The 27,293-nt window shown below is 38.7% G+C and overlaps 1 protein-coding gene across 2 annotated transcripts; it reads left to right on the top strand.

Annotated features, from left to right (window-relative positions):
* The first annotated feature begins 352 nt into the window (after positions 1 to 352).
* TLCD4 (TLC domain containing 4) lies at positions 353 to 26,488 on the top strand. 2 transcript variants are annotated; one of them, XM_036388201.2, is made up of 7 exons: positions 353 to 471; positions 5,434 to 5,599; positions 10,099 to 10,188; positions 12,915 to 12,973; positions 14,816 to 14,910; positions 16,785 to 16,858; positions 20,135 to 26,488. In XM_036388201.2, the coding sequence occupies exons 2-7, from the start codon at positions 5,445 to 5,447 to the stop codon at positions 20,448 to 20,450; spliced, it is 789 nt and encodes a 262-aa protein (XP_036244094.1). In that variant the 5' UTR covers positions 353 to 471; positions 5,434 to 5,444; the 3' UTR covers positions 20,451 to 26,488. The 2 variants fall into 2 exon arrangements, with proteins under 2 accessions (XP_036244094.1, XP_036244095.1); XM_036388202.2 differs by lacking the exon at positions 353 to 471 and adding an exon at positions 659 to 834.
* Positions 26,489 to 27,293: the final 805 nt, after the last annotated feature.

The following is a 27,293-nucleotide window of genomic DNA, read 5'->3' as shown; positions in this document are numbered from 1 at the left end:
GACCATTCAGCGGCGTTCAGGGCCGCTGAGCCCGTGCTGGCAGCTCGCAGGGGCTCGGGTGCCATCCGCAGTGGCCGGCGGGGTTCGCTGCCCGCACGGGCGGTGCTGCCCGCGCGGTGTCCCCGCGGCTGCGCTCGGGCCGCGCCGAGGAGCTGCCGGCTGGCCCCGGGCCATCGCCGTGGGTACCGAGCCCCGCTCAGCGCGGCCCTCCGCGGAGGCGGCTGCGGAGAGGGGGCGGCGGCCTCAGCGCGGGGAGGGTTCGGGGAAGCCGCGGCCCCTCGGAGGCGGCGAGCAGAGGCCGGCGGCAGGTGGCGGCGGCGGCTCGGCCCCTTTAAGGCTACGGCCGCCGTAACCCGATCCCCGTCGGAGCACGGAGCATCCTGCGCCCGGGAAGGGCTGTCCAGTCCCCGGCGCGGGGAAGGCATGGAGGAGGAGGAGGCGGCGCCGCAGCCCCCGTAACCCCGGTCCCAGGTGCGGCGTGCGGGGAGGGAAGGCGGTAGGGCGCTGAGAGGCCGGGGCTGGCGCGGCGGGGGCGGTGCGGCCCCTTTCCCCCGCCCCGCGGGGCTGCGCGGAGCGGCCCCTTCCCTCCCTCAGCGCGGGGCGGCCCCGGGGGCCGAGGGCCGCAAGCGGCGGCGCGGGGCGAGCTGACAGCGCAGGGCTGCGCGGGGCCGCCTCCTCCGCCGCCGCCGCCGCCGGAGCGAGCGCGGAGGGTGCCCGCTGCCTGCCCGCTGCCTGCCCGCTGCCTGCCCGCTGCTGTGCTCTCCTGCCTGCCTGCCCCGCGGCCGCTCGGGGCCGGTGCGAACGGCGGGCGCCGCGGGTGACCGGGACAGCGAGGTAATGCCCGGCTCGGGGCAGCGTCCCTCGGGGGCAGCCCGGGGGCTCTCCGCGCCCACCGAGTATGGGTGGGTTCCCTCTTGGGGGCTTTGCGACTCCAGACTGCCTCCGGGGTTTGAGGAAATTGGGTAAATGGTATCGCAGCGGCCACCTCATCCTGAGTACACTGCCTTCATAAGAATGCTTCATCTGCCGGTTGCTTTGATGTTCTAAGAGCAGAAAGCTGAGTGGAGTTTAGGGTGTGAATAGCCTTAAATACAAAAGGGAACGGCTTAACTGTGAGTGGCTTGAATTTTGTTGTGTTTCTCCTTAACGCTACTTACTGAGCTAAATAAGATATCAGACGAATAGGATCTACCATTGAGAACCGAGAGCACAGCAGAACTCCAGCACTGCTTTTGTTACTGGGCTTATTATAAAATGTGGAAACAGTCAGTAGTCCAGTGTTGCTTTCTGCAGATTGGTCTGACAAGTTTACAGCTATTGGATTTGGCTTTCAGTTTTAAGCGGATCAGGAGAGCACAGTATTTCATGCGATGTCCTGGTATCAATAGCAGCTTTACGGTGTAATCTTGTTTGGAAATTGATCCAACTCATCTGAAAATCCAGCCTCGAAGAAAGTAAGGGCTGTGGGCCTTAAACCTTCCACTGCACCTTCTTACCATGTGTTGCTATACTGTTGCATTTCTTATTTTGATGATGTGGAAATAGTAAGAGGAGGAGAACGTAAATGCTAAAGGCTTTTGATGGTACAACACTTGATAACTTTCCTGCCCCTTTATCCTCTTTATCCTCTTTCATTAAGTGCCAACTTGTTTCTATCAGGAGTTCATAGTGTTATCATATTGGGGGTGAATGGATATTGCTTTTTCTTCTAAATTTCAAGTAGAAACAGAATTGCAGGAAAACCACTGCATGTTAATAGCAAATGAAAACTAACATATTTTTAACTCTTATAGAGTATGATGAAAAAAACCTGTGTTATTAACCTTTTCAAAGTTATTGGGTCAATGGAGTAATTTGAAATACACTAGGCATGTAAGCAATACCTTGCTGAAAAAATGTTAGTTTCAAGTGTTTGGTAATATTTATTTACCTAAAGACTCCATTGAAAAGCTACAAGAGTGAAGTTCTGATCATATGTAGTTACTGTCTAACCGAATGTTTATTTGGGTAATTTTGGGTAAGCAAGGCAAATGCTAATGGTGGAGACCCAAACTGTGTATTGTACTGTTTTTCCTGCATACAAAGTAGTTACACTAAACCTCCTGCCCAGCCAGCCTCCCATTAGCTCAAACCCTGTATCAGCTGACAGAACAGTAATCAATGACTATGCAGTTTAGGTGATAGAGTGTCTGTTCATACATAATCCACGAAGTTCTGTATCTTGATCAGACTTTGCTGTACAGCTAATAGAAGATACTTGGAAAAAAACCCCACAGTGTAGTTGAAGCTGCCTGGCTTACTAACTTTGGGCTTTGTCAAGGAAAATTGTAATCAGAAGCTAATTGTGCTTGTTTTAAGTGAACAAGCACAATGCAACAAGCTGTTTAGGTTCAGCAACATTAATAATTTTTCTTGTAAATGAAAAGAAAATCTGGTAAAACCAGTAAATTTTCATGTTAAAGAGGATACAGTTGAAAACAACCTAGGGATATGAGAAAATAACAACCTATAGATATGGGACAATATTTATAGCTGAACACATGTGAAATGCTGTATTTACACCAGGTCCTTGAATGGAATTAAAATATGACACTATTAATTGCTGAAGTAAAACATAAAATTATTCTGGATTTGGTAGTTACTATACTTAAACAGCATCTTGATAAGCATATATGAAATCAGGCTTGCAAAACTTGAGCATCTGTGAGACCAACCACAGAGGCTTAGTGATTAATTTTTTGTCTGCCTCTCTTCTCCTCCAAAACTATTGTACCATTGTCCTTCACGGGCATCATGGGTTCTGCACTTGCTGAAAGTCAGGTCATGCACTTTGCATGCCAGTACCTTTTTTAAAAATGAGTTCCCTCCACAGGCTCCTTAGGTGAAAGACTAGTCTTCTAATGCATTTCTTTCAAGGGATGTTTGCAAGGTTTGCTTAATTCCATAATGTGTACTAAAATGAACACCTATCAAAAGCTAAAACATTACTTACCTGATATAATCTAATATAATCTTCTGGTACTAAGGAAACAAAACAAAGCATGGTTTTCTCTTGTCCAAGAGATTATGTCAGTGTCTTCGAAACTCAGACATTCTGCTGTAGTAACTGCAGATGAATAAAATGTAGCATCATGACAATTGCTATATTTTAGTCAAAAGGATGAAAGAGGTGTGGTTAATGCTTAGTGGTTTTGCTTTTTTTCTGAAGAGATTTGTACTTGACCTGGATTTTGGCTTCCTTCTTTAAACCAGCTGATAATTTCTTTTTCCTTACATTGTCCAAGATAAGACTTGGTTGCTACAAATGAGATAATGTAATAACAAAGCTTTGTCCTTGGGGTTAGAATCTTGAACTGGATACCATACAGTGATTCTCAGTGGGTTTAAACTGGTAGAAACTAAATTGTTTTATTTCTTCAAATGGTAAGGTTTTAGAAAGTTGAGCTTAACACCCATTGTCTCTGGTACTTTACACTATGTGAAAAGGATATAAAATTTGGTTTGTGTTTTGTGTCTTCTTGATCAGAGGAGGCAAATGGAAAAGTATGTGGAGGATCGAGAATACTGAATATTCGGGACTGTAATTGAAATTGGAAGTTTTGATAGAGTAACATTAAAAAGTATGCAGGACTTATATGCTGCTGCACTAGAACAGGTAATCAGAAAACAACTGGAATCAATTAGTTTGATGCAATGCACTGCAGTGTGTGTACATAAAAACTTTAGTTTGGATTAAAAATGCATTTATGAACGGAATCGTTCCCTGTGATTTGTGTTGCATAGCTGTCCCAGAGTATGCAAGCTGGATTCCTTTTGGGTTCAACTGGGCAGGAAGATAGGCCCTAGGAGCACATCAAATATGTTCCAAGAATTGTGGAGTCCCTAGGACAGAATTAAAGCTGGTCTGAAGTAAGCACTTGAAATCTACATGATAGAGGCAGGTTTCACTCAGCAAATCTGCTCTTATTTGTCCTGCAGGTTTTTTTTTGTACCTGTAGGTCTGTGGGCACTAGTCAGAGGAAGTTTTATTGTCTTCAGTTCAGGGAGAATAAATAGAAAAGAAGGAGGTAGAGGGGGGAAAAGTTTGAGACCATTGAACCTTCTGCTTCTAAATCTTTGAAGATAAAAGTATGTTTTTTCTGATCTATATGTTTCAATATATTCACCATTTACACACCAGAGTGAGAATATTTTGCTATTATGGTGGACATTTTCCCCTCTTTTTTCCTCCTGAAGTTCAAGTTTCTTACTATCTGCAATGCAGATACAATTTCAAAAATCTAAGGCATGTTCACTCATTCTGTAATGCACGTGAAATAAAGGTGGACATAAATGTATTATGTCATTGTATCGCTCTGCTGACCATTAGGTTGCTGTGGTAACATCAGATTATGCTGTCCTAAAAGTCTTCATTTTATTTTTAGATATTTTCTTAAGTAAAACTAAAATAAGTGACAGCAGGTTTTTAATAGGTATTAATTATTTAAATATTTGAAATGAAGCCATTTGACTTTTTCCCCCTTTCCAGTTCAACGTAATATAAATTGACATTTTTTGAGTTTATACCTTTTGCCAGTCTTGGAGTGTAAACCACTTCACTGTCAAATTGGGGATGCACGTCAGAGGTTTGTGGCTTTTGGGAAAATATCATTCTGTGTTGCAAATACTGGTGACTCAGGAAAAACGACTGAAGCATTTAGAGACTGACAGTTCTGTTTGGAATTGTTTTGGTATTTAGACCTCATGAAATAGCTGAGCATCCAGCAATTGAAAAGCCAGGCAGCTCTGATGGCTTTCCACTGAGTGTGGAGATGTGTGGAGGTTGGAGTTCTGTGGAGGAGGAAAGCTCCAATAGCCCACAGCCCATCCCAAGGACAAGCTCTTGGCTGAGCACAGTGGGAATTGGGAGCTACTGTCTCTGCAGAGTGCACAAACTGAGCTGCAGCAAGGCCACTGCTTCTCTGGGCTGACCCAAAACCCTTTCTTCTGTGCTTATCTGATTGCATTGTTGCATTTTGAACTCCTGTTGGCAGCAGGCAATCTGGCAATAATGAAACAAGTTTTAACTTTGGAGGTCCTTGAGACAGGAGTGGAGGCTGCACAGCTGGCTGTTGGCCTGGTCAGGGGTCTTCACTGCCCCTTCTGTGTAGAAAAAAATACAAAAATACATGCAATTTTAGGCCACAAAAATGTATAATATGCAAATGTCAAAAAAAACCCCAACAAAAACCCAAAACCAAAATGCAACTTGTGTATCTAAAAGTTTGGGCATACTTTTATACTCTTAATGCTTAAGTAGAGACATTGAACAAGTAGAAACTATTAGTGAATAACATTTCTGTTGATAAGTTTGCTGTCAAAAATGCTTTCTGTGCTCGATTAAAATAGTTAAATAGAGAATAGAGTGAAATTACCTTCTGCTTCTCTTCACAGGTTGAAGAACAATGGCTTCCTTCAGCAACCTGACTATTGGCATTGCTCTTGCCAGTTTTACTGTATTTCAGCTCCTGTTCCACGTTGTAAGTTCTTGGGTGTCAACACGAATAACACCTGGTTTTAACAATCTCAGCCAAAAAAGGAAGATCGAATGGAATTCAAGGTAAAGTGTTCAAAACAACAACAGTTAAAGACTTACCTGAAATCATGGACACCTGAGCCACCTGTGTGTGTGTGTGTGTGTGTAAGACTGAAGAAAACCCTATTAGTTAAAGGTAAAGATCAGAGGGCTGGCTCTAGACACTGGACAAATAATGCATGTGAAATGCTGAGGCCCTTCATAGAAACACAGCATTACTAACACTTGTACATTAAATGCTTTGTTAGACAGTGATGCCCAAGTAAAAGTCAGTACAAAGATAAAACAGTGACTAGTGAGAGGTAATAAACTGAAGAGATGCTCTGTGATGCTTCTAGTAAAGAGAAGAGATAAAAAATTCCTTTCCAAACTGTATGAAAATCAAAACTATTGCAATTTATTCAAAATCCCAGTGTATCTCTGATCATGCTTTCAGAAGCAAAGCAGTTTTTCACCTGCTGCTACTACACGACAAACTGTTTTATATGGGTTAAGGTTTTCCAAGGAACTTAATGACACTTGAGTGTAGTATTGAAAAGAGTCAGGTTCATGTGTGTTGTAGGGAAAGGAGACTGCAGGAGGAGGAGGGGAAGCTGTAGCAGACACAGGGTACGCATGCAGGAAGGAGTTGCGGAAACTCCATCCAAAAACGTTCCTCACTTTCTCTGTGTTTCTGTATTTCAATCAGTGGGATGGATCCACCTGCATTTCACTTGTCCCCTCAGATACAGGACTTCTAGAAACTTGTTTGACCAATGAGTCTTTTAAGCCATAAGGGAAGTATAAGATAGTAATTGAAAATGGGGTGATCAATGAGGTTTTATTTGCAACATACTACTCTGCAAGGGTATATATAGTACACAAGGTTCTCCAGTTGAAATAGATAGGTACAGTATACCTTTGCCTATTACAACTTTAAAATATTTTTTTAGATGTTTCCCAAATGTAAAGCTCAAAAATGTGTACTGTATGGTTGTTACTGCACTCAAAATGCATTAGTTGCAGTTCTGTTCCTCCTCGGTGCTGTTTAGTATCAGGTGGATACTTTTAAAGTTGTTTCCATTGTTCAAGGCAGCATTAGCAACTCAAATTGCCTTGCCCTTCCATCTGGCAAATGTCCACTTGCAGTGTTCTTAAAAGCACCATCTTGATTTCAGTTCCATCTTTGAATAATTACCTATCTGCCAGAACAACTGTGTAGGATGCCAGTTCCCAGTATCAGTGCAGCTTAGGTTTACCTCTCTGTTCCAATTAACAATAAGAGGCAGACAGGAAAAGTAAACTAAACTGTTCCCATGTGAAGCTGAGCTATTGTCTATAAGCCACATCAAATGGCCTTTGAATTGCATAATAGGCTTTATGAGAACTTACCCCATGCCTGGTAGTGCTGCACTGGTGTAGTGCTTTGCATAATAACATGAATTGTTTTACACATCACAAGTGTGCTGGAAATAAGCTGCTCAAATCTCTGGGCTACTTTGTTATAAGGTGTTTAACTGCTCAATTGATACAGTACCCCATACTATGTCCTTTTTTACCTCTTTGCACCTTTTTTTTCCTTGGGGTTGATAGCAGGATGTAGATGTTAGCACACAGATGGGTTGTGGTCCCAGGCTTCATCCAGCTCAGGAGTTAGAAGGCATGAAACACAAAGCATAGTTCATCAGCATCTTGTGGATGTTATAACTGAGGAGGGCATGAAGGGAAAGAAAGGCTAGCTGTGCTTGTGTTACTTCAGCTCTGCTAACCAAACACAGTGTTTCTCAAACTGCCCTGTCACTCCAGTGTTTCACCGAAACGAAGAGAGGCCTCAAGGAGTATCTGCAAGTTCAGAGAATGCAGATGAGTATGTATTTATTCTGCAGGGAGCTCTGCAGGTAGAGACAGTTACTATGTCCCAGTAAAATCTGTTGGTTTAATTTAAATTATTTAAAAGTAGATGGTTGTTATTTTGTCCTATATTGAACTGGTGTAGGGAGCGCACACACAAATGATTCTGTTGGCAGTGCTAAGGAAACTGGCACAGAGGATGGTTATGCATTTTTATCAGCTCAGCTGGGTCTGGAAGAGGGCATCTGCCTGAAATGAGCTGTAGCATTGAAAATATATTGTTACAGTTTGGAGGGCTTCGTAATCAAGCATTTGAGCTGCAGCTCTTGGCTGTATTTTCCATGCTGTCAGTTTGTTCATTCTGACCTTCCAAGAATTATGAACCAATAAAGTAATTGCTTCTGGCATCTGAAGTATATGGACACTCAAATTGAGTTAAAAACTGTATTTGGTCATGGACGTAGTATAACTCTTCAAGTTGTGCATATATTCTTATCACCTCTCCTGTAATATATGCTTGTACTGCTATTAAGTAGTTATGAAAAAAAAATATATTCAATAACAAAAAAGCAAGTCTGCAACCTAGCATTGCAGCTTTTTTGTTTGCAGCTTAATGAGGAGTTAAAGGATGCAAGCTTTGAAAAAAAATTCAAGGAAATATACAGAGCTTGATAGCTTGACCTAGATTCCTTATTAAAATGGACTGTTGTACTATTTCCCTTTTTCTGCTCTGCCTATGGAGAAGCTTCAAAGTCCAGAGTTAAGGAGGAAATCTGCTGCCTTTTCTTTTCTTTCTTGTTTTTCTTTTATTTCACTCCCATCAAGTGTTCTACTTGTGTATAACTTGTATTCTAAACAGAAAGGTTCAGGTAAACGGCCTCTTCAAAACCAAATTACAACTGTAAACTAATGAGCTATATGTTAGGACAAATTTTTGTTCTTGTAGCATTATCTTCTCCTCAAGTTCAAAAATTCCAGGTATTTCTCAGACACTAATATTGCATGTTCTGCTTTGTTTTTAAAAAGACGAAAAGTTCCTATCTTTTTTAATCCTGTGTTACAAGAGTAGACCTTTTAATTAAACTATTAATTATCATTACAATTCTGATAATTAAATTTTCTTTCTTTGTTCAAAAAAGAGAGGGCAGAAGTGCAGCCTGTGCTGTAATGATTATTAATTGTTCTCATCCAGTTTTTGACTACTCATATTATACTAACCTCCATTCATTTTCTGTCACACTATTGAAAAAGCTGCTGAAAATAGTGCAGTGACACTCTTGAAACAAATTGTAAATACAGTCTCTTTTATGAATAGTTACAGAATCTTCTATTGCCAGTAGATAATAATGCCACTTCTGGAAATGGAGTAGGGATTATAACCTCTTTCTTTGCAAAGTCTTCTGCAGGAAGTTAAATGTTTTCTTCAAATCTTGCATGGTAGAGCTTAGATTCCTGAGAGTGCCTTAAGGACATCTAAAATATTAATGACTTTCAAATACATGTATTCAATATATACAAAGACAGGAATAATAACTAACAGCATCTGTGCATTTGTGTGTATATTGTTGGTGCTGTGAATATGGTGTGAAGTGTTTCCAATTACACAGCACTGAACTTAGTTCTCATCTTTCAAAAAGTATCTGTGATTCCCTATGGATATTTTTGCACATCATTTTTTTTTCTTTCTAATTACATTTGGAAAGTGGGAAAGCTGACAGTAGCTACACAGTATTAGGTGCAGCTTATAGTTGTGTTAAACCCATGGCTAGAGCAGGAAGGTTACACATTTTGGACCCATGCCCATTGCATTGTTCTACCTTCCAAGAATACATGTGGACTGAAAGGGCAGGAGGGGCCCTGGCCTGTGTGCTGGCAGAAACCCTGCTGGGGTTTCTGTAAATAGATATTTCTCTAAAAGTGCATGCTTGTTAGCATGCAGAGTTTGTCTACACTGTGCATGCAGCCTGTAAACTGGAGACTGTTGTCTTTGGGGGAAAACTGTGTCTAGTACCCAGGTAGGGACAAGGCAACTTTGATTACTGTGACGTTTATTTTATATTTCCCTAGTCCAGTACAAAGCTGCTAATTGATATAAACCTCTAGCTGTTTTACCTTGGGTATTCAGCTACAACCAAGTTATACAAGTTTTCTCTTTGAAAACCAGAATCTACTTCAAATGCACTAGAAATTCTATCTGAAGCTTAGGATTTTTCATTTAATGCCACCTTCCAAATCCAAACTAGACTTCTTATGGGTCTTTTAATTTGGTGCCTGAAAGGAGAAACCTGCTGTTGCAGGACTCCTGGGCTAATCTGAGTATGAAATTGCATATACATTTTCCAGCAAATGGGACAATACAGAAAACATTTGTTAGAGAGCTAGATGTCATACTGTCTTTAAGGATTCATTAATATATGGGATAATTTGAAGAAAACTTAGATCTCCCTTACTTTTAAGACTCACTTTGTATCTAATATTGTCAATCCCACTCCAATCTAATAGATTCCTTCTTGATTGTTTTTTCCCACCTGTCCTTGTGTAAGGAGTTGGGTGTAGCATAGAGAACAGATGATTGTCTCCCACAGAAGTATCTGCAGGCAGATTTGAGAATGCCTTGGGATACATCCACCTTAAGCACAGCATGGGAAGTTGTGAGCAGCAGTACCTCCTTGTGACTGTGATCTCTTTTTCAGGACAGTGTCCACATTCCATGCCTTGGTGGTTGGAGGGTTTTGCCTTTACATTTTGTTGTACGATGATGCTGTTAATGCTGACCATCTCTGGTAAGGCATGTTGCATACATGTTGTGGTTACACAATAAAAGAACACAATTGAGAAGGAAAAAAAAAGAATCCTACAGTGTATTAAGTACTGCATTATTGTTTTATTTTCCATTAAAATATGTAGTTGTGATGTGTTCATTTTTATGTGTGTACTATTTGAAAATTTGATAACTATTGTGTCAGTATTAGTGTCTTAGTTCAGTGTGTCTCTGTGAAGTGGAATAGATAAAATACAAGCAGTTGATTTGAAATAGCATATTAAATTATTAAAGAATAAACTAACTATAAGTCAGTATGACTGAAACTCTGCTATTTACAGTAATAATTTTAAAGTGGAATTGAAAAGCTGTAGTCGGTCTGGATAGTGTATATCTGTGTGAAAGTTCTCTGTTGAACCCTGCAAAGGGTTTGGGTTCAATGGAGAGAGAATGTGGTATTACTGTCAGGTAATGCCTGAAAATAGATACAGTAGATCATAACAAGGACTGGAACATTGGGAAGCTCTAGGGAGACATCAGTGTTGTGTGTCACATTTTTGGTGGTCTAGGACTTCTCATAAAACTTTTCCTTTTTTCTGTATGTAGTACAGACTAACATAGATGATGTAGAAATTGTTTTTGTGGTAGTGAGAATCACATGGTAGAAAATGTGGAGGTGGTAGAGATCAGATAAGGAGAGGGAGAAGACATAAATAAGTGGATTAAGTTGTGGCTTCATAGGAGAACAGCTCCTTCCTATGACTGTTCACTTCATAGTCATTACAGTTTTTCAAGTTTGATGTTTGATTAGCATTTTATATGACTCTATATCTGCAAAGAAGTTTGAAGAAAGTCAGTTGTATGGACTTTCGTTTGTTCTATCTGCCCGTGCATCTTCATGTGTAATTCATTTGCCACACATACCTTCTTAGCAATCACCAAAGAGATAGTTCTTCCCATTTGCTTATTCAAGTCACTCCCTGTTTGTCACTCTGGGCTCTTGCTTGCATCAACACTGGCCTGCAGACATCAGGGCTCATGATTCCATTGCACCTTCCATTCAAGGAGATAGGTCAGGAAGTCTGGAAGATTTTAGACTAAATTCTAAGTTCTCCACTTATTGAGAATAATTTGGGATTCTGACAGAGACTCTTCTTGAAGGGATGTGACAGGTGGGACAGTGCAGCCATATATGTTGTTGAACTGTTGGTTTAGAAAGCTTAGAGGAGGTTTGATGCAAAGTAACTATTCTCTGGGGGAAAAATAATAAGGAGGGGAGTGAACCATTCCCTGTCCCATCCAGTTAAGTCATGTCTACCATTATCAAGGAACCAGTTGCATATACTCAGCCCTTTGCGTGTTGTCTGGAAAATATGAAGGCTCTTGAGTGCAGGCTGTCTTGGTGGTGATGTGCTGAAGTGTGTTGGGACCCCTAAGAAGTTTAGTTATGAGGCTGCTGCTGCAGGTGGGAGCTGTAACATGAGGCCTCTATGTAAAGAGTTTATGCTAAAGTTAGGAGAACATATCTGCCTCTATGTCTAAACCTAAAGAAGCACTCAGCCCACAACATACGTAGCTCATGAAATCAAGTTTTGAAGCATTGAAAAACGTTCCCATTTCAAGCTGTATTTTAAAGAACATCTACAGCCAGTCTTAACAGATGGAGTGAGTTCCAGACTCTCCTAGTAATGGTTTTTCTTCACCTAACAGCAGAATTCTGGTTTTGTGAGTCTTATTTTCCTGTATACTACCCTCTCACTGAGGGAACAGTTAGTTTTAGACACTAAGAAAGCTTTACAATTTAGTGAACAGATTGTAATAATACAGGAAATCTCTTCCCACTGCTCCATTCCAATAGGATTAAGAAAAAATAGTTAAGTAATAGCATTTTACTGTGTTCTGGCTGAGGCAGACTTTGTATTGGAGTTGGCTGTAAGCACAGGTTCCTTTTTTCTGGAAGGTTTACAACAAGGATTGCTTTCACAGCTTGTCTTGAGCAGTCAACTCCTCAAAGTAGGAATGCACAGAGGACAGTGGAGAGAAGAGCAAACATTGCTTGCTGTAACGTGGATGCTTCCCTTCTGGAGCTGTATTCACAAGTTTGGGTTTGTTGAACATTCTAGAGGAAACTGGAGCTGTGTGTGTGCTACTAAGAGCTTTGCCTGCTGAATGTTTGGCACCAAAAGGGATAGAAGGTGTGGAAACTACTCTGAAAAGCATTTCTGCTCAAAGGTTCTTTGGCTTCAGAGAACTGGCAAATAAGTCCTTTCCTGTGTTCTTCTACTCTGTTTATCCCTATAAACATCCATCTGATTATGAATATGAAAAGCACCAGCTGAGCAAGATATTTTTGTCACCCTTATCAAACTTTTAGCATTGGCAGAAAACAAAAATGGAGACACAGAGTGTCAGTTAAAGGGCTAAGTGACAGAGACTGGGCTGTTCTCTTTTATCCTCAGTTTCCTGAGAAGCCAGCTCAGAGCACTTGCTGGGTTTCAGTTCAATCTCTAGCAAGGCTGTTGGGGCAGTTTCTGTGCTGAGGCAGGGGTTGATCCTGATTAGGGTAGCTAGTAGGTGTCTTATGTTTGGGTGGAAAAGGAATTCACTTGTGATTAGAACCCTTCTTAACTAGATTGCATAATCTCTTACTGATGAGCCAAGAATAATGTGCCCTGATGGCATTGTGTTTGAGATGTGTATGTCCTTTGCAAATTAGGCTGTAACTATGTATTTTTGGTGTGTTTACAGGGGTGACCCTTCAATTGTGAAGCTGAATATTGCTATTACCACAGGCTACCTCATTTCTGGTAATTATGCAACATGTAAACAGCATGCATGACCTGTTTATTTATATTGAGTCACTATACCAATATGTTTATCCTGAGCCACTGTGGTGAAGATGTGGTATGTGTATACAATACAGTTATGCTGTGGCTTTTAAAATTGCTGATGGATTTGTGGGTTGTGGTGAAATCACAGCATCTTGCTAGCAGATTTCAGAGATAGACTATCTCCTCAAGCACTGAGGAAATACCACTGTGTGGCTTTGTCATGGTTTGATGTGCAGCCACCAGCTCCAGGTCAGTTTTGTCCTTTGGCCAGCTGAGGAGGTGTTGGAGCAGTGCCCTTCACTCTCTTCTCAGTGCCTACAGCTCGTATCTCTTCTATCAGGTGTTTCTTCCTGTGACCTCAGAACGCTGGCAGAAGAATTTTAGTAACCCTCAACACAAGCTGAGGCAAATGGATCCTGCCTGCCCATCTTTGTCTCCTTTTAAGCCAAAATTCAGTCATGTATAAAACATGGCAATTATTTATTTTGTATGTTATTTATTTCTACATATGTTTTATGTTCTTAATTTTTCTGTCAATTAAAATTGGCATGGGAATTTTGCTACAAAATGCTTTGGAGCTTTCTTTTATGTTGTGTGGGGATAATACTGGCATATCAAAGCAAAAACTTGTGACTTGGACTACTTTCAGTGAAAACTTCTCATGTTAGGATGAAATTTCTGATCAGAGACTGGGCCACAGTCTTGGTTATCTCATACTGGATTTCTCCACCCAGTGGAAGTGGTAATCTGGTGATCAGCATATTCAGTTAAACTGTGCATTACTTTAAGTGTCTGGAGTTTTCATAGCTTCAGCTCCCATGTTTAAATTAATCAGTATCTATTTTTGAATAATTATACATTAAACTTTCATTATGAATTAATGAATGCCTTTCAACAGGCATCTCAACCTGACCACTCATTCTCTCTCCCTTCCCTGTATAGTTGATGTTTAACTATTAATAGGAAGTGAGCAGCTCTGTCAGATGATGTAGAGCTCTGCCTGAGGATAGCTAATATAAAAGAGATCAAGGCACACTGGACTTTAGAAAGGCACAGGGGTAAAGTCTTTGATTTGGAACCTTGGTCAATAATATTCCAGTCCAAGATACTCATTTGCAGAAAGTAGGGACAGAAATTCCTTGTTATTATATACAGAGAACAAGATCTTCTGAATTCTCAGACCATCATGGGAAAAGAAAAACTTTTTAGGGGTTTTTTTTTTTTTTTGGTTTATTATATGTTAAAACTTTCTTTTTAACGCTAACTTGCTATGTCACTTTTGCAATAATTAGAAAATTGGGATTTAATAAAGTAAATATGCTTCTTATTCCAAATGCCTCTTGCAAAATAGTTTTGGTAAATGGTACCAAATTTACTAATATACTTTACTTTTTGATTCAGAGCTTCTCTGTAATAGATCCCTGCATTTGTTGCATGTATTTGTATGTTTGCTATGCCCCCTGCAGACCTGCCTTTTCTATGTCATATGTTCCTGATTTTTGGGGTTATAAGTGTGAGGTCACTATGAGATTCAGGATCCACCTTTTCCTTCCAAAATACTTCGGCTAAAGTTACTGCATCTGTATTTCCATTGATGTGGAAAATAATCATTTATGGAAATTGTTGGGAGAATGCTGTTGCCTAATGCTTTGACTGAAGTAAAGTCTTTATGATGAAGGTGTTCTCTTCAGACATCATTAATTCAGAGGGTTTCTACTGATGCCATGTCTTGGTATCTCTCTAAAATGTGAGAAGCTATTCTGAGGTCAATGATTGTACAATAAATAGTTCTTTATAGTTATTTCTGTTCTCTTGTAGATCTGTTGCTTATTATTTACTACTGGAAGGCAATTGGTGACAATTTTTTTGTAATACATCACTTGGCAGCTCTGTATGCTTACTATTTTGTACTGGTAAGTGTTATATTTTCTTGTAACATAAGCAGATGAGATTAAAGAAACAGCTTTTATAGACCTCACTTGCTTAATATTAAAAAAATCACTGGTTAATGAAAGGCATACTTATACTTTGAATCGTTATTTTAAATGTTTTTATCAGTTATTTGTGGTAAATGCATGACTTTTCATTGTTACACCAACAAAAATGTGTAACTTTGTTGAAATTAAAAACTTTTCTCAGTTTTTGCTGTAAAGAGACTTTGACAGAAGAGCTTTTCATATGATTGTAGAACAGGGTTTTAAATAAAACCACAAGCTTGAATATTTAGTTGGAAAGTTAGAAGGAAATGGTTTCAAGTGGTTATGTTCTGCTTCTGTCTCCCAGGTAACAAGTGACAGGATGAGGAGAAATGGCCACAAGTTGTGCCAGGGGAGGTTTAGTTTGGATAGTAGGAAGAACTTCTACACTGTAAGGGTGGTCAGGCAAGTGTTCAGGGAAGTGGTGGAATCACCATCCCTGGAAGTTGGAAAGGTGTGTGTGTGGCTGTGGCACTTGGGGATATGCTTTAGTGGTGAGCACAGTGAATGGTTGGACTCGATCTTGGAGGTCTTTTCCAACCTTAATCATGTCTTCCCTGCCTACTGTGTGAATAACAGTGAAAGTGTTGAGATGCCAGATTACTGTCAGATTTCCCATGTAAGGGTTTAGAGGGGCTGAAGTACACTGTCAAGTAAATAATCTATTTCTGGCTGAAGATAATTAAATTTAGTAATACTATCGTGGATGAAAGTGAATTAGAGCTGAATATTAAATAAATTAAAATACCACTACCAAGGCTAATCCTCTGTGCAGAAAATTCATTAGTTGTTTCTGGAGGAAACAGAAAGCATAATATTAGTGTGAGCTTCTTTAAAAGCATTTATTTCTATGTTGATATAGCTCTGCCTGTGGGTGCCAGTGTGTTGCTCTCAGTCTGTTGTCTTCAGAGAAAGTCACCCCTAAATATGTTATTTCCAAATTGCTTTTTGGGGATAAAAATAATTTTGTTAAACACACAGACGTTCTTTTGGTGTAGTGCAAACTGACAATGAAATGCTTGAAGTAGGTGGGTATTTGCTTGCTTAGTGGGGAAAGACAAATCGTGACCCACTCCATAGATTGTTCAGGGAACCTAAGGAAATTAAAAACCCCCAATCATTTTACCTCTACACCTGCAAACTGCTGCTTACCCAGCAGTTGTGCAAGTGGATAGTGTGTGTGACCTGAGGGAAGGAGCTCAGCTGGAGGGGATGTGGTGTGGATGTGCCCTGTGGAGGAGCTGTGCCCGACCCACGGGCACGGCAGGGACCTGGCAGAGCGGCTGGCAGGGCTGTCCCTGCCCTCTGCAGGAGGGAGGAAAGGGCTTCCCGTGCCCTTCCCTGCGGTCAAATTAGAGCTGGGAATTCGTCTTTGCTTTGGCAAAATATGTTCCTACAGCAATGCAGGGAGATTTTTCTCCAGCATAAAGTGTTTCTGTTTGGGCTTGTTTAAACGTTGAAAAATCAAAAATGTTTATAATTATTTCAGGCAGTAATGCTATCATGGTTATTAGTAATCTTGACTACTTGTGCAAGTCTTCTCTAGTTAGCTTTTCATGGCAATTTAACTGTAGGTCTTATAAAGATTTATTTGAGGTAAGAAGCTACTGATTGGAGATACCTGAAGGACAATTGCAGCTTTTGTGAAAAAACTTGCTTAGGAAGTGCAGGAAACCTGGCCACAGCTGGCAAACTCAGTTCGATTAAAGAAGTCAAGATGATGTATCATTCTGTGTATACTTAAAGACTCAAATGGCAATTTCACATCTACGTTGTTGATTTTTGTACGTCTGTTTTGTTTTGCTAACCAGAGCAAAGGTCTGCTGGCTTATTTTGGAAACTTCCGTCTCCTTGCAGAGTTCTCCACTCCTTTTGTCAATCAGCGGTAAGTGGTTAGGGAGGTTTTCCGTAGCTCTTTTAAAACTGAATCTGCATTACTATTTCTGTCACTTAGGAAGTCTTTTTATAGTTGTGGAATGTCTGCTGACAGGGAATTTATATAGATTGAACTAAGGATTACTATATGAAAATCTTTTTTGCTATGAAAACATTTTGCTGCTATAGGTGCAACTGTATAACTAATGTATTCATCTCCCAGTTCCTTTCTGGATTAGACCAGGCTTTGTATGAAATACCAGCTTTTTATGAAAATACCAGACAAAAAATTCACAAATAAAATATTCTTTATTAACTTTTGTATATTCATTTATTTTTTATAATAAAGCCATCTTCAACATGGATGTTTTTTCTTTGTATGGATGAGGAAAAGAGGCAAGATAATATTGTCATCAGAATCCTAGAATGGAATTGCATTGTCCTGTATAATTTGAAGTTTATTTTCCAATATTCTACACACATAGATCAATATTTATATATGCATATGAATATCTAGAATAATATAAATGTATATTCTTTTATTTGCCTTCAAAAATAGTTCTGCAAGCTATTTTCAGCACTTAACTATAATGGTTATGGTTAATCTTCACACCTGTGGTTAGAGAAGAAAGGGGCTGAAGCTTCTCTGCAGAGCTCAGAGCCTGCCTTGGCTGCTGGTAGAAGTGTTTTTCCCTGATGTGCTGCTGTATCAGAAAAGGAGGCTGGTAATGCCACGTACAGCTGCAAGGGGAAAGCTGTCACTGGAGTTCCATGGTGCTGAGAGGAGGGTGGCCTTGCCCCTTACTCTGTAGCCTTCAGGCCACAGCTGGGGGTAGGATTTGCCCCACAAAGACTTCACCTCAGGTGAGGTGGGCTCAGAGCAGGGCTGCAGTCTTCTCCTCTTTCTCCAGTTTTTTGCAAGGTAGGATGAGGACTTTCAGTGTATCAGATGCCATTTTCTTAACCATGCTTTTTGGGGTGTATTTCTGCTTTATTGCTTCTACAAGTGTGGCATCTGTTGCTTCTCCAGATGTCTGGTAGAGAAAGGATAAGACAAATAGAAACTGTATTCCTCCTGCAGACAGGCTATTGCCCATTACTGCATTGTGACTTAATCTCTGAAGTGTTTTATGACACTGTAGCATTCCTCAGTGATCTTACAGAGAAAAAAGATTGTGCTGTGGTCCCTTTTGAACATCAGTTTGGTAAACTCAAACTCCCAGGAGGACAGGGTGGGATAATGGAGCTCTCCAGAGGCTGCGCTCCTCTGCCCCAGTGCAGTTGAGTGGGAGATATCAGCCTGTTGTAGCCTGTGCTCTGTGTGTGCAGAGAAAATAAAGAATAAATAAACACTTCCTCAAACTTAATGAGAAAAGGGTTTATATTGATATTCATGTCTTAGAGAATGGCTGTTGTCCCAGCTTCTATCAAGATAGGATGTCATCCTGGGTTTATGTGTGTTCTTACACTGATGCTTACCTTTCAGACTGTGGCATTAGAAAGAATTGTGGTACATCTGGCTATTAAAAGTAATTTATACTTTTAAAAGTAATTTTATACTTTTAAAATGCCCATGGTGAGATTATGGGTCTTTGAATACTGACATTTAGCACTTTCTCAGAAAAGCAGAAATAGCTGCAGGAGATAAAGTCCCTTGCACTAAGAGATGTCATCTCATTAGTGCATGATTTTTTTTCCATTAAATTTGAAGTGAATCAGACCCTTAAGAGAGTGAGTAGTGGATAATGATAACGACTTACATTATGTTTCTTGTTTGCATTCTTAGTCTACCAAAAGAGCTCTTATTAAAATATAAAAGATATTCTAATCTTAGAACTGTCTCTGTATTTCCTGTCTGTGTTGTTAGGGATCTCTAATTGGATGTTGTCTCCATGCCAAGCATTTAGATCTTTTAATGTTAGTATCAGCATTTATGTAATTAATTCTGAACTGTGGTGGGTAAAATTGTAATGGTAACTGTTATTTACAGACTTTTTTTATTTGCTGGGAAAGAGAAGCTGCTAAACAGATGCAAATTACCTATACTGGCATGTTGCAGTATGTTTGAAAACCATTTTTACATTAATTTTTGATTCTGTATTGTATATATCATTGAAAGTGAGAGCTTTGATTGTTAATCTGACCAAACATGTCAGGTCTTTCTCTTCATGTCAGTAAGTGTTTCTATGGTGAGGCCTCTTGCTTCCGGGCTGGACTGCCACCTCGAGTGCCTGGATTTTAATTGTCCTAGTTGCATGCTTAATGAATTTCTAGAATATTTCTGTTAGAGCTGGATGTCTGGAAAATCTTTCTAGTGTATTTATAATTACCTAGGTAATTATAAGTTATTATAATCTGTAGGTAATTAAATTAAAAATTACTTTTAAAACCAGGTTTAGAACTAGTTTTATGTTAAATCATTTTAGCCTTGTATCTTATTGGAGAAAAACAGATTATTTCATTCTCTTCCCCATCCCCCATTATGAATACAGTGATTTAAGTTATTTTGCTCTTGTCCCATCTGCCATTGCTGCACAAATTTTACTTGTTTATTCTGGTTTAAGTGTGAATGACAAAGGATTAGAGAAGTTTGTTGTTCCTTTTTCAACCCTCAGGTTCTGTGTGCTAGGCAATAGATAAGTTATGCCTGTGTATCTAGGAATAAGTATGCAAGAATTCTTTTTTAAAGACCATTTATGACCCAGCAGTAGATGGAGAGGCAGTTTTTAGATTTATCTTTTTTCATTGGGTAATGTTCCAAGTTGTGACATGATCAAGAGTTCACAGTGTCTGGTTCTGAAAATGTTCTGGTTTTGAGCTGAACAGAAGCAGTCAGAAAATCCCAGTTACAAGAAATTAGAGCTCTTTCTGGATTATCAAATCCAAATGCAATTTTAGAGTTGCTTTCAATGGGACAAAGAATTTTAGCTGCTGTGGGTATAAACTATAACAGCAAGTAATAAATATGTCTTTATAGTTTTATTATTGTATATTATACAATAGTCACTGAAATTCACGTGGTTTGTCAACTGGTTCACAATTCATATCAGGATTTTCTATGTGTTATTCTGCAGTATACTGGATCACATACACTGCTTAAGTGGTGGGGAAAAAGTGCAGCCAAGCAGAAGGATTTGTAACTAAGCCAAGACAAAGTGCAATAATTTAGAAATTATAAAGGTAGAAGCAATTAATACATGATGAATTCAAAATAAACTTGAGGCAAAATAATTTTTAATGAGATGGCTTCAAGTCTGCCTGGTATTTGTGAACACTTCTTTTGCAGGTGGTTTTTTGAAGTACTGGGATATCCCAAATCTTCAAAGGCCAACATCCTCAATGGTGTGCTGATGACAGTTGTGTTCTTCGTGGTGAGGATTGCCGTCATGCCTGTGTATTACAGCCACGTCATTTCTTCATTTGGAACAGAAGGTTTCCAGAGATTAGGATTTGCAGCCCAGAGCGCCTGGATTATCTCAAGTGTTGTCTTGGATATTATGAATGTGATGTGGATGGTCAAAATTGCAAAAGGATGCTACAAGGTCATTTGTCTTATTGGACAGGAGGAAGCGAAAACTCATAGAAATGGAAAATCTGCCTAGAAATCATACATAAATGAAATTTCTGCTATGAAAATAATTTGGGTTCACTGAAACAGTGCACATTTCTGCCATGGAATGCTCCTATTATGGAAACAAGGTATTACCTCTGTACTGACCTTACTCTTTCCCTAGCCACACTGCCTGCACACCCAGGGCCACGCTTTGCGGATCCTGTCCAGTGACGAATAAAAGCAAAAGCTCACACAGATGAGCTCCACATGCCTGTTGTAAGCAGTTGCAAGCATCAGAAATTAGAAAGGAGCAGACTGGTTACTGCTTATTGTCCACCAGTGTGTTCAAAGTGTTTCTCTCAGGTTTCTCTGATTAAAATGTTTTATAAATCCAGTGAATACTGACATATCTGTTTTTTTAGAAAATGAAAAATTCCCCAAACTCCTGATATGGTGCAATTTTCCAGGCACGTTTCTATGTTTTCTTCTAGGAATAACAATCAAGATTTCATTCTTGACAACTTTTTAATTTTTGCAAGAAAAGCTAAAAATTTGGCTTTGATTCTATGAAGTCTTTTACTGCTTTTTGTTCTGCCTTGTATGAATGCAAACCATTTTGGGAAATTTTGAAATAATTTTATCTAAAATGCTGTATTATAAGACCACGTGATATCTTAAGAGCTGTTAAAATTCTCCCATTGATGGGAAGGATTCCCATGTGATGTCCTAGGTTACATGCAATAGTACATCATCTAAATTCCCCATGGAATGTTTTTTGTAAGTTAAAATGGTAGGTGATGTGTGGAAATGGCATAGTTCTTACTGAAGTGCTCTTTCCTTTGCTGCTACTACCTTTGAGAAGTGCTGCAATTCTTCTCAGAGTATTTTTAACCATTGGCTATTTGGATTCAAAGTTTAATTGCAAAGATATAAAAATCTTCTGTATATGTGATGTGTAACTTTAAGTAATACTTTTTTCTTTTATCACAAAAATGGCCTGTTTGATATGAATTGTTGAGGGTTTTTGTCACATTTTCGATGTTAATCGAGTCAGAAATCCAAGGTCTGACTAAGAACACTCTTGAATTAACGGTGCCAAACTCCTCTAAAACTGTATGGTAATTCTGTAGAAGGAACAGTTGACCTCTGTAGACACAATTCTTTGTTGTTTTAAACCACAGATTTGTCAATAGATACTCAGTTACTCTGTCTGTGAACTTGAAGCCTTGGAGGTCATCAGAGAGGAATCTCACCATCTAGGAATAGTCCTAAATCTCATTTGTGATACAATTCGAGGAAATTCTGAGTTATGTTTTATTTTAAATTATTTTGAGAGCTATAGTTATGTGTAAATTTGTTTTGTTTTACTTCTTTTATCCGGAATTGTGACTGATTAACATCTGTTTTTTTTTCCTTGGTGTAGGTGTGGTAAAAGTGTCCATTTTCACTGCGACTTCGGTGCACATCCCAATTATTGTAGCAATCTGTTAAAGCAATTTATTTTTAAATAGAAAAGTAGCTTATTTACCCTGTGTAGGTGATTAGTCCTGTTCCCTCTGACAAAGCTGGGTGACATGAGCTCTCCCCTCCGTAGTCAGAGGTGTGAGTGGCCTGTGCTGTCCTCCCTGGTGAGGAACTAGGCACTCCCCTCATCCAGAAATTGCATGTAAGACCCAGGACAACTGCATAGGCTGAAATGCCTCCTAACCAAGGCAGCTGCAATAAGTTTAGTTCCCCAGCTGAAATGCTGTCAGGGAGTATTGTTTGGACTTGTGTAAAATGCACTTTTGAAAGCCTTGTTCCATTGCTCAGCTCAGCAGGCTTTTTTCTAAAAGTTTCCCAATCCTGCCTTGTTGAGGGAGATAGCAAGGATTGTCAGTACTTGTGGGTTTGGATCCCATGGTTATTAACACTTCACAGCCTACAGACAGAAGATCTGTTTATGCCTTGGGAGAGTTAACAATTCATCTCTTGAGCTGTATGATCTGAGTGAGTGCAGTGCCTCCTTTGGGTACCAGTAAATCCACAGAGAGTCCATCCTGCTCAAAGCAATGGACTCTCTTTTATGCTCATTTGCAGAACCTGGTATCTTTTAAAATGTGATTTCAGTATATCTGTTGCAAAATAATCTTTTATTTACTTTTTACATCACTAGATCCCTGTGATTAATAGTTTTGTAAAAGCTTGTTCCTTTCTAAAATTGAGTAAATTCAAGCGTTTTGGAGAAGTAGGCTTGAAAATAGAAGTCTGCTTTTCTTTTTATGGAAGTAGGATTAAAAAATTGATAAGATGATTTGGAGAAACTCTTAGGGTGATAATTCATGAAAAGTTTCTGAAATTTATAATTTCTTACATTGATTTTAATATTTCAGTATTTTAAATATTTTGTTGTCAGTGGAGGCCATTCATTACAACGGCCTACTTCTTCCACTTCTAGATAGACTTGTGTTTGATAGGGGAGAAAAAAAGTAAGTCAAGCTATAATAAATTTGATGTTAAAACTAGATTTAGAAACAAAAAACAATCCAAAACTCTGCATACTACACTTTGTCCAACAATCCAGGATTGAAGGGCAGTGAGATAATTCTTTTAGAACAGCTAGTATTTTGGATTGCTGCATAAAATTAGTGTAATTAAAAACCTATTTTGCAATGCATTAGCTCTAAATTTTATAATTTTTTAAAAAAGTTATTACAGTTATGTCCTGATGCATCAGAAGAAAATTTTCTTATTAAAAAAACTATTAACAGCTGTGGTTTCAGCAAAGACTTCAGTAAACAGGCAGCAAAGTTGTGATGTACTGAATACAGTAGTATATAGGGCACTTTCTACCTGCCATTAAAAGCTTATAATACAGCAAATTAGATAGCTGTGGCACCCATTTTTTAATTGCACTTTATTAATTTTAAAAATGTTGTGAAATATTGATAAAATTTAATGTTGTAAGCTTGTGTCTTTGCTTTTTTTATGCAAAAAAGTAAATGCATGGTAATTAGCATCGTAACAAATGCTTTTGAATGTGATATCTTATTAGTGGCTTAAAACTTTATTTTTCAACAGACGCATTGTAAAAGCAGACTCCTGGCATGTCACCAGGTGTCTTTTCTGTGTCCATATCAAATGGAAGCAGTGACTCCTGTAAAAAATAGCTTGGTTTTCTTTTCTTTTCCATTCTTCAATACCAGGTGACAGTAGCTTGCTGATCATGAGACAGACTGTTGGTACCAGTTAGGCTGTATGTAGAAATGCAAGTTTCCCTTTTGTATGGCTTTAATTTTTCATCAAAAGATGAGTAAATACCACTTTCAGAACTGCAGGAGAGTGGTAGGTTAGGTGTTCTGTAACTGATTTCTGGAATCAGTACTTGCAGAGAGGAAGTATACTTCAAATACTCATTTTCTCAGAGTGTTTCAGTGGAGGCTCACACAACAGGGATGCTGTATGGGTTATCTGTGTGAATTCTTCAGTGGTAAGAATTACATCTCTGAAGCCTACTTTACCTCTGTAAATATGTGTTATGTTGAAGGAACTCCATAATTTAATAACTTAATTGCTTAAAACATATAAACCATTGAATAATGAAATATGTACACAGGAAAATGAGGGGAGCTGGCTTCATATATAAATTCTTAACAATTCCAAATTATGTACTAAAGTTTATTAAAGTTAAATTAGTTACAATGTTTTGAAGAGAATGACTTCCATCTTTGCTTCAAATATTGTGGGAGAAAATTACTCATATTGCAGAACTAACAACCTAAGGGTAAAAGCCTACACAAGTGAGCAAATGCATTCAGGCAGCTTTAAAGAGGAGAGGAGGAGGAGACTTTGAGTACACACCTAGAGATCCAGATGTCTTCCTACTGCTGTGCTTGGGACAACAGCAGACAGATAAATAGCAGGAATGTTTAGGTGTTTGTGTCTGTGTTTGCGATGGAAAATTAAATTTTATTCTTTAGAACTTTCAAGCTGTATAAAATGGAATACCAGTTGTTGATTATTGTATGAAGAGGACTTTTTCTCATGGCTTTGTGTGTGTTTAAGCATATGTATGTTCAAGCTTTATGTAAAAGACCATTTAATAGAGAAGTCTGAAAAATTGTTTTGCGATGCTTCTGCTGAGCCAGTCAGGAAAATAAAGGGCTGCTTGACAATGACTCCAGCTTAGGGTCTGGTGTGCTGTTGGCTGCTGCTGAAAGCCATCAATGAAGCAAACAGAAAGGGACTAGAATTTTCAGATGAAAAAGTGCAAGTGTAGAAGACTGAAAACTATTGAAGCCCCTTTCATATTTTAATATCCTACAGTACAACAGCATTATCTGGCTACAAGGAATTCCATGAGGGAAAGTTTGTTCCTGGTCAGATTTCTCTGTCTGTGGAATACAGGCAGAAGAAGAACGGTACTTCATTGCTGATACCCTGATTGATGGCAGCCAGATGGAAACAGTGATAATATTTGTGAACTTTTAACCTTCATCCAAACCTGGATAAAATCTGTGTTAGGTGAAGTTCTTAGGATTTTCTGAAAGCAACTTGAAAGTTGTTTTTATGGCAGAGAAGATGAAATATGTGCTGCCTAGGTTGTTTAGAGATCCGGGATAAAGCATCAAGTCATACTTTTAGATGGTAACACTTGGTAAGGTTTCTTATCCATTAAAAAATTCCTACTAGCTACCTCCTTTCAAGTCTTGTTCTATTTATAATAACCAAGCACTTTATAGCTCAGTAAAGAATGGAAGGTAGCTATGAAGAATAAATCATATTGTTTGGTATAAGAAATATTTTGGCAAAATTTCTTCTGAGAACAGTTTCATGGTGTGATGTCCTGCACTGAGAGGGCATCTGTTTAATACGAACATTTTTAACCTAGTTGTGAGTAAAAGAAGTGTCTGTAAGAGAGTGAAGTTCGAAGAGATCAGCATGGCATGGTATCAACCACATAATGATTCAGTGTGCTATTTATAACTTCCTACTTACTGAAATTGAAAATATAAAAGCAAATAAAATATTCTGTATTGTATCTTTATTTTTAATCTATGTGTGGGATGTCAAATATTGTACTTGTCTTGTGGACAGGACATGCTTTTATGAGCCTATAAATATTTAAGTATATGAGAATCTGCACCCAAATGGAACATGTTGCATGTCAGTTGTCTTCTAAGTTTTTAAATTTTGGTATTTTTAAAAATTTGCTAGGTTTGAAAGCAACATTTAAATATGATACTAAGCTGTAATACAGAATACAAAATTTTGAATGCAATGTGGTTTTGTTTATAGTAATCCTATTCCAGTTTCACAAGAAACACCAAATCATAAGGGGAAGGGAAGAAAAGGGCTAATCATGAGCTCGGCTATATAATTTGCACACTTAATATGCACACATCCAAATGTCCTGGATTTGTTTCTAGCATGCATTTACCAAACAGTGTTTTCTTCAATATTGACAGATACCTATTTATGCAGAATAAGCACAGCTAACCTGTTATAAAATCAAATTAGAAAACCTGTTTGGAACAAATGAGTTACAAGTTAGGCATAAGTAATGGAGCCTGTAATTCGAAAATGTTTATATTATCTATCTAAGAAGAAACTTGATGAGTTTATCTAACTTATGTGCAGAGCCAGGATGAAAACTGTAGATTCTGCTAGACTGATTTTTGGTAAATCTTGACAATCTGGTTTGCAGTAAATTCTAATACTGTCACAAAATATCAGGATCACATTATTTAATTCACCTAGTAATGTGACCTGATGGGAGTAGCAATCCTTATCATGGCACAAGAATTTAAACATGCAATATAACAATTCTGAAGATTGGTGATAAAAGTAATCTGTCATAGCAAAGTGAATTATTAAGTATTATGGGTTTAAATTTACTTTCTATTACAGGAAAGAATCTGAATTATTTGTTAGCATTTCAGTGATATTGTAAAGCATTTCTGTATTTTGTTTGAACAGTTTAGGAGCTTGCATAAAATTATATTGGCTGATTTTTTTTCCCTTTGATATATGCAATAATGTCAATAAGCAATAAATTGCATGTTGTATGCGAGGTATTGGTACATCGTAATAAAGGAAAGGAACACAGCTTCTTATTTTGTGAATTTTTCTTTCTTAATATGATAAGAGCTTATGTACCTATAATGAGTACTTCATGAAAGAACAGTTTGGGGGGGTTAAATTCTGAAACAACTGGCTTTTATGGTATCTTGAGATTTCATACTGTATCTTATTTATTTTAAAGAAGGTGAAGATGGGTGAATGAGGTCTGAGTCCCACTGTTGCTCAGGTGGCTGAAATTTTGAATGCTGAAATTCTATGTAGGACATCACAGGGGCCAGGAATGTAACTTAAACTACAAATTTGTGTATTGGGGAATTGTATATTATGTAAATTTGTGTATTGGGGAAGAACTTTTGGATTGGATAGTATAAATCTGTTCCATTGTCTTGCACTACCACATGTGTCAGGGCATAGGCTGGACAGTTTCCTGAAGGTTCTGGGGATAAAGAGCTGCTGTTGTCAGCATATTATAAATATGATGAACTACATAGTCCCTTACTGAATACTCAAATGGCAATTAAGTTCCTCAGTATGGCAATTCCTAGGTTCTATATGTGCATGGAAGCATGAATTGTGTGGTAAAGCCCACAGGTTTCTTTGAGCATCCCTAGAGATTGCTGCTGTTTTATATCTTAACCACTGGCTTCCAAGCACAGGTTTCTTTGGGTTTTCTTGTGTTATGCAGTGGTTAAATTACTAGAAGAAAACACAAAGCAGTACAGTGTTTTTACTTTTTTTCCTTTCATTTTTTGAAGGTTATTTAGTTGCATTTGTAGATTATATACTTAAGGTAGTAATTTTACGCTGCTAGTGTAGTAAACTACTCATT

Source organism: Molothrus ater, chromosome 9 (assembly GCF_012460135.2).
Source record: "Molothrus ater isolate BHLD 08-10-18 breed brown headed cowbird chromosome 9, BPBGC_Mater_1.1, whole genome shotgun sequence".
In the NCBI taxonomy this organism is placed as follows: domain Eukaryota; kingdom Metazoa; phylum Chordata; class Aves; order Passeriformes; family Icteridae; genus Molothrus; species Molothrus ater.
The sequence above is the reverse complement of the archived record's forward strand: the minus strand, read 5'-3'. Positions and strand labels throughout refer to the sequence as shown.

Bases quoted from the DNA above. Each gene is read 5' to 3' on its own strand.
- TLCD4 (XM_036388201.2), top strand. From the start codon at position 5,445: ATGGCTTCCTTCAGCAACCTGACTATTGGCATTGCTCTTGCCAGTTTT. The intron at 12,974-14,815 runs GTAATTATGCAA...GTTCTCTTGTAG, and splicing joins CACAGGCTACCTCATTTCTG to ATCTGTTGCTTATTATTTAC. The intron at 14,911-16,784 runs GTAAGTGTTATA...TTTGCTAACCAG, and splicing joins ATGCTTACTATTTTGTACTG to AGCAAAGGTCTGCTGGCTTA.